We start from the raw sequence: 13749 nt of genomic DNA, 5'->3' as shown, positions 1-13749 counted from the left end.
CTTTTCCAGCAGTCGGATCTGAACAAAAGTTTAAATGCAAACAACTTTAAAAGTGTTAAAAAGGCAATAAAACAATAAGAACGTGTGTAAGATAAACTGTTTGTTTTTATTGAAAACTTCCAGTTTCTGTTTGGATTTCATGTTTAAAGGCAGATTGTCCCAACAGCCTGGAGTTCTGCTGATTAAAATCATAAAATCATACAAACATGAGGAAACCATAACCCTTCACATTAAAACAGAAAATAATTTCAACATGTTGGGAAAACAAAACAAAAGTTTTCATGTTTCACATTTTATTAAAAGATCATCTGCATATTAATAAAATAAACAACATGAATTACATGTTTCACTTTTTCACATGTGATTTAAATTTCACATGTTACCAAAACCTTCCAACATTCATAACTTATTATAGGATCAATTTTCCCACAGAAAGGTTTCCCTTCAAAATAAAATCTGGAAGAAACTGGAAATGATTGAAACAGATTGTTGTTCTGTTTCTGAGTGCAGATGTGTCAGATTGTAACCGGCTGCAGAGAAACGTCAAACTGGGCCGAACACGAGAATCAGAAAACCCCAAAACACAAACCGGCAGGCTGCAGGTTGAGGCTCAGAGATTCTGGAGCGTCGCCATGCGCTGAATAAAACCGATCAGATCAATAAAACCGATCAGATCAATAAAACCGATCAGATCAATAAAACCGATCAGATCAATAAAACCGATCAGATCAATAAAACCGATCAGATCAATAAAACCGATCAGATCAATGAAACCGATCAGATCAATAAAACCGATCAGATCAATAAAACCGATCAGATAAATAAAACCGATCAGATCAATAAAACCGATCAGATCAATAAAACCGATCAGATAAATAAAACCGATCAGATCAATAAAACCGATCAGATCAATAAAACCACGCAGCTTCGTTTCGTCTCCATGGAAACGGGAGCAGCAGACTCGCTGCTCCTTGCAGATGTTTTCCAAGTGGAGCGTGAATGATGGCCGAGTTCTCCAGCAGCTGCCGGTTTGTTGGGAGGTTTTCCTGAACATTCAGCCGTTTGGTTCTGTTGTGTAACATGTTGTCATGGAGATGGAAGAAGTGCTTCCTCAGCGCTCTCCTTTGGAGCGTGTTCCTCCTCAAAAGCCTTTCACTGCTTTGTCCCCGACTCCGGCAGAGGAGACTTTGTTTCCTTCACTGTACTTTAGCCTGGATGACTCCAGGCCGCTTCCTCCCCCAGGGAAGACCGTACTGTTGTCTGGAGACGGAGTAGAAACTGAACATTTGATTTGAAGACAAAGAAAAGATTTCCTGACATGAAGCTTCACAAATAGAGGCAGAAGTTAAACACCGTCTGCTGCTGCCTTTTCCTGCCTTTCATCCGGTTTTCTGCAGCAGAAATGTCTGAAACCTCGTTGTCGTGCTGAATCCAGTGGAGGACCTGATGGTTTTCAGGGTGTTTTCCTCCTGAGGGTCCGGCGGACTCACTCCGATCAGAACCAGAACTTCAACATTTCTTCCATTTCAGCTGCTGTGGTTCTCTTCCTCTCTGCTCTGAATCAAACCAACCAATGTGAACAGAGACCGCTCCAAAAGCAGGAAGTGGACGACAGCGCAGGGCATTCTGGGTAAATCCAACCAAAACTAACGTGTTAGCCTAGCGCTAGCAGCAGAAATGTCTCCTGGTCTTCAGCCAAAGACTAAAGAGAAATCCTCCAACACTAAAATCTGACGCCTCCATCTTGTTTCCATCTGGTGAAGAAGGAAGTTGCTCTCAGTGTCTTCGGAGGTTTTTGTGTGGTTTCCTTCAGTGGTTGTTGGTGCAGCGCCCCCACAGGCCAGGAGGGGAACAGGTTGGTTTGACTCAGAACCACAGCAGCTGCAGGTGGAGCAGATGATGGAGTTTTTATCTCTGATCAAACTGAGTCTAATTTGAAAACGGCTCTCTGTGTTATTTCCTTTATTTTCTTTCTTGTATTTAGTTTATTGACTTTAAATATTTAAATGCAAAACCAAAAGCTGGATGAATCGGAGGGTAAACGCTGCATCATGCCTAATGATCCTGCAGACTGTATCGGCCTCCTGATGTGGTCCTGCCCGGTTCCGACCCGGTTCCAGGTTCTGATGCAGAGCATCGTTCCTTCTGATTGATTTAAATTCACTTCTCTGTAGATTTTGGGCTCCAGAGTGAAATAAGCCTTCAGTTGCATCATCTGTAGTAAATCTGCTGTTTCCCACCAGGATTTTTCCCTCCTTCTGTTAGTTTTGGTTTTCTAAGAATATTCTAGTTTTTCCGGTTCTGCTGCGTCCCGGTTGGGACGTCTGGCTTCATGTTTCCTCCTGCAGGATCGACTCAGATTCTCCTTAAAGCCTCGCGGCTCATTACAGATTCAGCAGCGGATCGGAGAAAGTTCTCATTTCGGACTTTATGTGGCCTGTGGAGGTTTCTTGGCTGTTGTGTGGCCTGCTTAGCAAGTTTAATAAGAGCTAATATTTGAAAACCATTTGCAGTGAGATGCAAGGAGCCCCGGATCAATAAAGGCAGCGTGTCTTAAAGATAGAGGGGACTGAAGGAATCCATTTATCGAGCCGCTCCACGCCGTCGATGGCGTCCTTCATCCTCAGCTCCTCCGTCCAGAGGCGGCCATTGATCAGCTGGATGAAGACTGAGCGGCTGAATTAGGGTGATTTCACAGCTTGCTGCGCTGCCAGGCCGACGCAGCTCTTAAAGGGACAGCGCAGGAAAAGGTCAGCGCGTTCAGACGCCATCAGGGGGACTGGTGGGACTGGTTTTACCTTTTTGGACTGGTTTTTACTGGTTGAACTGGTTGGACTGGTTCTCTGAATCATAAAACTAATGAAACCAAAATTGAGAGCATTTTTGTAAACTGGAATAAATAAAAATAGTTCTAAACAGTCGGATTGTTCTTGAACGTCACATCACTGCACATCTCTCTCTCTCTCTCTCTCTCTCTCTCTCTCTCTCTCTCTCCTGACTGATCTGTGAAAGGAGGAGAAACGGCCCACAGCATCACAGATCCTCCTCCGTACTCTCATCTGACCGGAGCTCAGCGTTCCAAACATGGTAGAGCTGATATAACCAGCATCTTGTTGCCATGGAGACCGATCTTCTCTTGTCTTTCCTGTTTTGAAGAGCGGCCGATAGAAGAGGGACGTCGGGTCGTTGAACCAGGAAAACGTGGTTCACTAATTGAACTTCCTGGTTTCAGTCTCGGATCAGAAACGATTCGGTCGTATTTAAAGACGATCCGTTTCTTTCCAGTGATGCAGATAAATCAGGAAGTTAGATTTTCTCCAACAGGAAGTTGGTGGGCGTGTCTGAACAGGAGCAGGAGGGAAACGGAGCGCAGCGTGTTTCTGCTGCCTGGACACGCCGCAGGACGATGGACTCGTCTGTAAACTCGCCGTTTCCTGACAGCCGACAGGCGACTGCTGCTCTCGTTTATATCTGCAGCTTGAAACTGGTGAAAGATGAAAAATGAAAAACAAACCTTCCAGGAAAGTTGTGAGTTTGAGATTGTTCATGTAGAGGCGAGAAAAGACCCAGAAAAACAGAAAATCTGCTGAAGCTCTTTGATGGAAACTCAGTTTGTATGAAGAAAGTTCCTGAGGAAAAACTAGAAATATTTGTCCAGAAGTCACTAAAATGAATAAAGACAACCAGAAACTGTGAAATAATCTGCAGATGAATCAGTTATTGATTCTGTCTGCGGTCAGCTGGACGCCATGTTGGATGTTCTGCTTTCTGTCAGTTTGTTGATTTGATTTTATTTTGGTTAAATATTAAATTAATTTGTCAGAAACTGACTGACCGTTTTAATGGACGGATGAATAAACGACATGAAATCACTGATGGATTAATGTGTTCACAGTCAGAAGTTTACATACAGCGGTTCTGGAGTTCTGGTCCGGTTCTTCCTGACAGAACCGGACTGTTTTTTCCTGAAGGCGCTGCACTGCAAAACATCAAATTAATCCAGGTGTTTTTTTTATGATCTAGTTTCTGGTTCAAATATCTTATTTCAGTTTAATAAATGCAAGTCAGCAGAAAGTAGAAGCTCAATTTAATTTTAATTCTTTAAAATTGATGAAAAGTTTCAGTTCCACTAACAGATTATTTCATTTAGAACATAAAATATGTTTCCATGTTATAAGTTCAATAATCTTCCAATATTAAGGAGTTAAAACAAGCTCCAGTTAATTTGGTCTCATTTCAGATAAACTCATATTTACACTAAAAAACTAAAAATACTTGGTTGTATTTAGTGTTTTTTACAGTGCGGGGCTGCAGACCCGTTTGGACCTGAACTTTAACTTCCTGACTGAAGTTTGGTTTCGATGATCCATCTGTGTGCTGAAGCGCACCGGTTCCTCCTGCAGCCCCGCAGCATGATGCTGCCAGCACCGTGCTTCAGGTTGGATGGTGATAATCAGAACGTGTCTCCAGAAATTACCTAGAATCTTTTTTTATTAAGAAACTGAAACTACAACTGAGAAAAACTTAATATTTAATAACTAATAAAAACCAGCAAACACTGTAAAAACTAAGACAAAATATGAACCATTAGAACCAAAGTAAAATCTCCATGTCCTCTTTAGTGTTTGCAGTGAGAGTTGGAGTTGCTCTCCTTTACTTTGACTGGGCCACAGTGCAGCAGCTGCCTCTGGGGATCGCCTGCGGCGGCGGAGCGTCGATGAGATTGAGCGCTCTCTGTCAGCGCGCTGTCGCTCTCCATCAGCGCCGCGCCGCGCTGCTCGCCGGGGAGCGTTCAGGTCGATGGAGTCGCATATTAAAGGTTCGGTGCAGAACCGCCATGGTCTGAAGGGACCGGTTCTGTCCGCTCGGATCTCCTGAAGCGCCGCTGGAGGTCGTGACCTCTGCTGTTTCATTACAGCCTGCGGGACGCTCTGGCCATTTCCGGCGATGAAAGCTGATTTTTTTCTGTGTGAGTTAAAGTGCTGCTGACTTTTGCATTTACCTGTTTACATCTGAGGCTCAGATTCTTCCTCTGTGAAGCTTTTCTGACCAGGAAGAAACAGGAAGACGATCCTGGTTCTTCTTCTTCTCTTCCTGAAACAGACTTTGCTACGTTCAGAGCTAACGGGACCAGATGGTTTTTACACACTGCTGATATCTACAGAGAAATTGATTACAAAATTATTGTCAAAAATGAAAACTTCTCAATCAAAAACTATGTTGTGAGAGTGGACGCCTGTCTGGGTCCAGACCTCCAGCAGGGATCCAGTTTCACCAACAATAATCCAGTTTTTATTGACTTCCTGTCGCTCTGAGTTGCTGCTTATGAAGAGCAGCAGCAGAAACCAGTTTTTATTTCTCCATTTACTGTAATAAACAGCAGACTGTAATAAATGAGATCAGAGCAGCACAGAGTCTGGCTGCTGGAAAACAGAACCGGGTCAGAACTCAGGTTCTGGTTGCTGCTTGACAGTCAGACTGAAAGAAAACCTCCAGCTGAGGAGACGAATGAAGAATGGTTAACAGACAGGCTAGGCTAACATACAGGCTAGGCTAACAGACAGGCTAGGCTAACAGACAGGCTAGGCTAACAGACAGGCTAGGCTAACAGCAGCTAGCTTCTGAAAGTCTCTGGTGTTAAAACGAGCAGCAGGATGGATTTGAAACGTGTTGCTGCGACTAAAACGATCCATGATGGAAAAGTAGAACCAGCTAAGGAATTTATTCATTTGTTAACTTTAACTTCTGCAGAGTTCCTCCAGTTCTGAAGAACTTTGGATCCATCAGAACTCAGTCGACATAATGCTGGGAGGAAGAGGTCAGAGGTCAGGGAAGGACAGATAAAGTGTCTTGTCTTCCAGTGGTGATCCTATAAAACCTGCCCAGAGCAAGACATCTCTAGCAGTTAGCTAGTTCTTGCTAACAGTTAGCTGCTAATAGTAGCCGTTTAGGATAGGGCAGTCCTGGTCCTGGAGGGTCAGTGTCCTGCAGCTCTTAGAGTCTCCTTGGTCCAACAACCTGAATCTCCTCCTCGTGCAGTCGGGTTCTCCAGAGTCCTGATAACGACCTCATGATTGGACTCAGGGGTGTTGAAGTAGAGAAACATCTAAAGGTTGCAGGAGGCCGGACCTCCAGGAGACCGGACCTCCAGCAGAACGGACCTCCAGGAGGCCGGACCTCTGGCCCTCTGGCCCTCTGGCCCTCCAGGACCAGGAGTGTCCTCTTCTGCTCTACTGTATCAAATTGATAGGGATAACAGAGAATTGACCGTTCTAAGGTAAAAACAACAAACAGCTTCCAGTCCAGTGGGGCACGGCTGACTCTGTGGGTGGGCAATGCCCCCCAAAGCCCCCCCATGCCGCCGGGCCTGAAGTCAGAAGTTAAACTCCAGGAGGTTCAGGTGCCCGGCAGCGTCCGTCTCCGCAGCAGGACGGTTTTCTGGGTCCATTTATGTCTCTTATTCAGCCTCCAAAAGCTAAAGAAAACCTTACAAGATGAGAGAAACTGTAAATATGTGTTTAATCTGCTGCCGCTGGTTGTTGAACACGTGACTTCCTGCTCCGGGTTCGTCATCCTGCAGCTGATCTGTGATGGATGAGAATCTGTAGTTCGCTTTTTAAACATCGCCCTGTTGTTGGAGATAAAAAATGGCAAAGCTCAGGTAAAAACACAAGTGTCTGCTGCTGACTGAGAGTTTAATCATCCTCAATAATCTCTGCTGAATCTGGCGGTGGACGCTCCTACCTGTGGGATCTGCCGGGAATTAATTACAGGAAGCAGTTCTCTGCAGTTTTACTGTCCTTGGGTGATGAAGACGCTGATAAAAGTTTTAAAATTTGCAGAATCCGTAAAAAACATTTAATCTGCAGGAATCAGCTCCGAATTACTGATTATTAATGTTTCTGAATGTTTTATTATCATAAAAGCATTAAATGTGGAGCAGATTGGTCACGTTCCGTTTAGCTCAGGAAGAACGTTCCAGATCCGGTTCTGTTTGTTTTCTAACTGAGTCTTTGGGAGAAACAAACTGAAATCCTGCAGGAATTTTCTCTGACTTTTCAAGGAGCAGTAAAGAGAACATTAACGACCAGCAGCCGTCCTGATTAATAATTCATCATCTTAATGTTCATTTTGCAAATAAAGTCCAATCTTCCACATGCGTTTGTTTTAATGATTTGTAAACTGCTGCATTATTTACTCCGTGATTCCAAACGTTTGCTGTTTTTCGGAAACCTTTTCTGTTAACAGGACAGCAGCGGCTCCCAGCTTCACCTCCAGCTGATGCAACGCGGTGGTAAACATGTCGCTGTCCCAACTTTTTCAAAAAACTTGCTGCCGGCATCAAATTCCAACTAAAAATCTCTTTAAATTTCCGCATTTCTAGATTTCAGACGCCGTCTTTGTATCATTAAGTAAAGAGTTTGGGTTGTTATTATTATCGTGCCCGTTGTTTCGTCATGCGGCAGCTGATTGGCTGCTCCACCTGCGCCTCACCTGTCGGGGAACAGACAGCGTCAGTGTTTGCCTCGCGGCAGCGCTCAGGTTAATGATGGGATGTCCGCCGCTGAGCAGCAACATGTCACGGTCTGCAGGCCGGCAGCTTCCTGTCACCGCGCTGCTTGATGTTTCCTCTCCGGCCTGAAGGAAACCGGAAACCTGCATGTCGGTTCTCCCGAACCGCCCCGGTTCCCCGTTGCGGCGCTGATCCGCCCCGGATGAGGGGAAATCACTGCGAGGCGGTTCTGGAAGGGAAGACGAGCGGCTCTGTTTTTATGTTTTCCATTACGGTTCTGCCCGGATCCATTCTGGAGGATTCTGCTTCATCTTTCCTTCTCCCAGAACTGCAGCCTGTAATTTCACATCCGTCAACAGTTTATTCTGCTCCACTTTCATAAAATTGCTGGAATTACATTTGAAAATTCACGTTGCTTTCAATACGAGGACATCTTTCTTTTTATGTCATTTCTAGTTTAGCAGAAGAAAAAAGAGTTTTTCTTTTGGTCGATTTAAAAAACAAAATCAGCCTGAAAAGCAAAACTTTTACCTGTAAAATCTCTCTAATGTATGTGAGTCATTTTTGATCAACAAATAAATAAAATGTTTTTCTAGTTTCTGGACATTACTCTGAGAGGAAAGGTTCAGGAGTGAACAGTAGAAAATGATTTAAAGGGCCAGTATTGTGAGAAATTGACTATTTTTAATCTTTCCATCATGTTATAATTTTATTAATAACAAACCTGGAGTGCTGCTTTGATTCTTTCATGTTTGAGAAGTCATTTTGTTTCCATGGCGACCAGTCAGCTGTTAAAACGCCTGGGTGGACCTAGCCCCGCCTTCGAGGCGCAGCTCCTCCCCCACTCAGCTCCTTCAGACTAGCCAGCAGCAATTAGCAAACACTGCTCAGAGCGACGTTGGTAAAAACATTAAAGGGTTAATAGAGGAGCCATGTTGGGATGACTTCCTGGAGGCGGAGCTTCAGGAAGAGCAGGAGCTTCTTAAAGAGACAATTGGAGAAAATTTACTGACTTAGTAATTCAGAAATCATAATAGAGAATAGAAAAAACTAATATGATCCAAACAGAACATAAGAGTGAAAACTCAGCACCAGGAGACAAAATAAACTTTTCTGCTCTCCTTAAATCTGAGGGGTTAAAAGTAGATTTTTTTTTTACAGAATTAGGCCGTTTGGACTCAGTTGGGATTGTTTCTTCCTGGTTCTGGTACCGTTTTACTTTATGACTTTGCAGCTTCTGGAGAAGCAGCCGTCGGGAGGTCCTGATCAGCCAATCAGAAGCAGATTAAACAATAATTGGAATGGAGTCGATTCTTTTCCGACTCTCTTCATTATTTACATGAGAGAAATGTAAACAACGCGACTGGAGATGAAATATGATCCAATATAGTCCAACCCTAACATCTAAACTTCTGAGTTTCTAAGATCATCAGGTGGGAGGAGCTTCGATGCCGTCAGCACAATCACTTTGCTAGGCTGAAGGTTCTGGGGGCCATTTTGGTTCATCTGGGATGTTTTGAAGGAAGTTGAAGAAACTCGGGCTCTGCTCCTGTCTCTATTAAACTTTAATTATTACTGTATTAATATTACGTGGTGTACGGTAAAGTAACTTCCTGTCTGCGCTGACCCCTGCAGGACGGAGGGAGGAGGACGATGGGGGTCGGCCTTTCTCCGAGCCTCACTCTGCTGTGCCTCGGCTTCGTCTCCGGGGTTCGAACCCTCAACCCCGACGACCCCAACGTGTGCAGCCACTGGGAGAGGTCAGTTCTGATTTAGTGCCGGTCGGAACCGCCCCGGCGCTCTAATGGACTCTCCGCCACAAATCAGAGCCGGGGAGTTCTGCCAAAAGCCGGATGCAGAAGGGAAAAGGTTTACGGCGCGGGCGAAGGGGGGCAGATGGAGGCAGTAAATTCAAAACGGTGGCAGCGAACTTGGACTTCTGGGAAAAAAAAATCCCAGAGCCAGTTCTGATGAGCTGCTGTGATCGATGGGAATTTTGCAAATGGATATTAGCTGCAAACATGATCCCAGTTTTCTCTTCATGTTTTCATTCCTGCTGATCCGTTTAAAGGGAGTTTAAACCGTTTCCTTCTGAAGCCTCAGTTTCACTAAAACCTGAAAACCTCAAACACAGATGTCCAAATGTTTTGCTAAAATAATTTTATTGTGATTTTTCTTCTTCTTACCTGCTAAACAACAAATTAGCTTGTATTTAAATTAAAAAAGTTCAAAAAAAGTTGTGCAGTTTTATATCTTGTGAGTCAAGATATTATTTTTAGTTTATTCCCAGAAACAAAAATAAGAACCATCTTTGAAAACCTTTAAGTGGATTTAATTGCTGGGTCTGTTTTTCAGTAAAATCTCTGGAGATTTTTGGCCTGCAGCTCAATTCCAGTCAGACACCTCAAACTACAGAATTATTGTGGCATAAAGAAGGAATAAAAATTGTAAAAACTATCTAGTCCATGCCCCTGTGCTGCACTTTGGACTCCCCCGCTCTAACATGATTGTGGTTCTTCTTCTGCAGCTACGCGGTCACCGTGCAGGAATCCTACGCCCATCCCTTCGACCAGGTTTACTACACCCGCTGCACCGACATCCTCAACTGGTTCAAATGCACCAAACACAGGTAGGAACTCCAGGACGTTCCCAACACTCCCAGTGTTCCCAACACTCCCAGTGTTCCCAAGTATTCCAGAAAAACAGGAGGGAGCATTTCCTGTCCTGTCCATTGAGCCTTAAAAAGTCTTAAAATAATTGAAGACAGTAAGTTGGCCTTAAATACATTAATCATAGGTTTTAAATTTTGTCTTGGCGGAACTCTTTAATTGTAAATCCTGTTTGTTTTTTTTAGACAAAAGTTTGAGTCAGATGCAGACATCTTCACTGCTAACATATCCTGCTCACTAGCTAGCTTGTTAGCATTATTTGCGTTTAGCATAGTGCAAATTTATCGCCAGTTCGCTGGATGAGGTTTGTACATTTCTGTGGAGATATGGGTCTAAGATTACAAAAAGGTCTTTAAAAGGTATTAAATTTGTGTATCTAAAATTAAGGCCTTAAAATATCTTAAACTGATTTCAAAAAGTAAGTTGCCCTTAAATACGTTAATCAGGTTTTACATTTTGTCTATCATGGGTTTTTTTTCTCATGAAACATTTCTGTCAGGCAAAAATTTGGGTCAAAAACAGACATCTTTATTGCTTTCCGTGACTCACTGCTAGCATAGCCTTGCCAGCTAGCTAGCTTTTTTTTGCGTCGATTATGAATTAGTGTAAATTTACCACCAGTTGGCAGGATGAAGTTCATTTGTTCTGGAGATATAAGTCTTAAATTTCTTTCATAATGCTCTTAAAACGTTTTAAATTTGAGTTGATAGAATCTGCAGAAACCCTTAACCCTTAACCTTTAACCCTTAACCTTTAACCCTTAACCTTTAACCCTTAACCTTTAACCCCCTAAATCACCAAAACCCCTGAAGAGATGAACCCAAATCAAATCAGCTGCTGATCTTGAACCATTTGGAGTTCATGCAGAAGTTTGGTCTCTTTATGAAGATGACAAGATAAATTTTCTATTTTTCAGTCAAAAATACTTTAACTCTAAATAGTTTGTAGTTTTTATGTTTTTAACACAAAACAATGTAACAAATTTTACTTCACCCAGATTTTTCATTTTCATTTCTTGTGAATGCACATCGAGTGTTGAATGTATGGAAATACAATAAATCTGTAGAATAAAGTTTTCTGCTCGTGGATTTTTTGTTTTGAAAAATAAAAACATTTATTTTTCAAAACAAGAATAAATGTTGTTTTGGACATGTTTAATTCTGAGGATGTACAGGTTGTTGTCCAATGGGCCATTCCTCTAAAACACCTGATTTATAAACTTCTGTTGACTGAAACTCCTCAGAGCTTCAACATGCAGAACGACCAGAGGAATCCTCACACAGACACATTATTACTGATACTGGAAATTACTTACAGTTATATCAATAAAATAGTATATCCTACATAACCTTAAACCCCTTTCATAAGAAAAGAATAAATAAAAATCTGAAAAGTGTGGCAGGTATTTATATTCTGTCACCAGTTTTGAGCCTCTACAGACTGAAACGTCTCAATCTCTGTCAGCTGTTCTCAAGTTTTACCACACATTTTCTCTTGAATTTAGATCTGGACTTTGACTAGGCCATTCTAACACACTAATCTTTTTGGATCAAAACATCCTTTCTCATCTCTGGCTGCATCTTCAGGCTGGTTGTCCTGCTGAAACCCCAGTTTCAGGTTTTCCTGAATTTAACTCTGACTTGCTTCCCTCAGCCTGATGCTGCCACCACCATGTCTCACTGTGTGTCCAGGCACGGGTTCAGGTTCTGCTAGCAGGATCATCTACCATAAAATCAAATTCAAACTTCACAGTTTGAGGATGAAAATTGAAGGAATCTGCAGCTGCTCTGAGCGACACGTTTTATTGGTGAAACTTTATTATTTCTTTACTTCCTGTTTTGCTTCTGCTCTTTATTGATCCGCTCAGCTGTTCCAGTGTTTCAGCAAGACTCCATAAAATACTTCATTATTTCCTGGCTGTTTTCGACCCACAGGATGTCAGCAGCTGATGTTGGCGTTCTGATGAAGTCGTCTTTATTTTATCCAGGTTTTCTGTCCTGTGGAGTTTTTAATTTTTCGTTTCTATTTGCTGGTTAACGAGCAGAAAAACGAGCAGAGTTCATCCGACCTCCAGCGCAGCACTTCAGGCCTCATCATGGACATTTAAAGAGTTTCTGTTGAAAGGACTCTTTCTTTTGATTGGAGACGTTTTCACTGAATGTTTGTGATCAAGCAGAACCTCGAGGTTTAAACACTGAAGCAGAACAAAAATAGAAATAATAAGAAAATTGTTTCCCAACGTGAGGAGAGCAAAGACTGATTTAACACGCGATGCATTTCAGTTTCCACCCCAGACTTTCCTGTCACCAACGATTCTCCAGCTCTGCTGACGCTCCGTTTCAACGAATCCGTTTTAAATTGGATGTTTAGCCTCGTCTGACAACCCAGAAAATATGAGTTTTCATCCAGAAAGCTGAGAATATTTCTGAGATCATTTTCACAGTTCATCCCTCACACACACAGACCCAACCAACCACATGAGACCAGTTAACCCAACAGTCCCAGAGAGATCCCAGCATGCACTGGGAGAACAAGCTGCCTCCATGCAGAAAGACTCCAGGCTGGGATTCAAACCCAGAACCTTCTAGCTGCAGGGCAGCACGCGTTAAGAGTTAGCATCTCCTAGCGTCGCATTTTCCATCTCTTCATTTCTGCTGTTTGTTGGACTCCTGCTGCGTTTCCATCGCAATGTAAAAGAAAACACAGACGGACTGGTTTGGAGCTGGTCCACCAGGCTGCGTCCAATTTCATCATGCTAGCTAGCATGGACCACACACCTCAGGATGCTCCCAGTGTTCCCAACACTCCCAACACTCCCAGTGTCCCCAGTGTTCAGCGTTTTGTTCCTCTGGTAAGGCAGAGACAAACCCGAGGATTGGAAAGTTTGCTGCATCAGAACTTATTTAGCTAAAAGTGTTTTCTTCTCCTCTTTCGTTAAAAAAACAAACATCTCAAGCAATAGAAACATTTGAAAACTGTAGAAATTGAGAAGCTCATTTCATATTTTACAGTTTGGATCAACATCTTCTGATGTAATACTTCAAAATATGAATAAAAATGAAAATATGACTCCAGACTGTGTTGGTTTGTTCCATCGAAGCTCCATACTTAGCTAGCCCATATTTAGTTAGCTAAATGTTAGCTAATATAAGCAACAAAGTATTGCTAATATTTAGCTAGCAAATTCAATATTTAGTTAGCTCTGAGCTAAAGCTAAATATTTAGCAAATTCACTTGCCAATAAGGAAGTAGACTACCAAAATAAAGGCTGGGTTTTGGGAACATTTTCATAAACTTCTGCTGGTGAGACTGAAGCGTCACTGCTGCTGTGGATCCGTTGGAAAACGTCCGTATTTCCTTTAAAACGGCTCATCGTTTGATTTCAGTTGAAATGAGAAAAACAACAATGAAGAGATGATAGCAGGAGTTTATAACGAGCTTTTATTTTGGTAGTCCAATTTACATATTACTCAAATTTTTACCTCCAAGCTAAACTTTTAGCTTGGAGCTAAAAATTTAGTTTTATACTGAGACATTTATGAATGAAATGCTGGAGGTTTGATTTAC

At 42.6% G+C, this 13749-nt stretch overlaps 1 protein-coding gene across 5 annotated transcripts in view; it reads left to right on the top strand.

The window, feature by feature from the left end:
• LOC122824061 (multiple epidermal growth factor-like domains protein 11) overlaps positions 1-13749 on the top strand; it is a 78975-nt gene that overhangs the window by 8625 nt on the left and 56601 nt on the right. For all 5 annotated transcript variants that reach the window (XM_044104275.1, XM_044104283.1, XM_044104259.1 and 2 more), the window contains exons 3-4: positions 9149-9273; positions 10041-10142. In XM_044104275.1, the coding sequence (XP_043960210.1) occupies positions 9167-9273; positions 10041-10142 (209 nt within the window). In that variant the 5' untranslated portion in view covers positions 9149-9166. The remainder of the gene's footprint in view (positions 1-9148; positions 9274-10040; positions 10143-13749) is intronic.

The sequence above is a fragment of the Gambusia affinis genome, linkage group LG02 (assembly GCF_019740435.1).
Source record: "Gambusia affinis linkage group LG02, SWU_Gaff_1.0, whole genome shotgun sequence".
Lineage (NCBI taxonomy): Eukaryota > Metazoa > Chordata > Actinopteri > Cyprinodontiformes > Poeciliidae > Gambusia > Gambusia affinis.
Note: the sequence above shows the minus strand (reverse complement) of the source record. Positions and strands in the feature narration are given on the sequence as shown.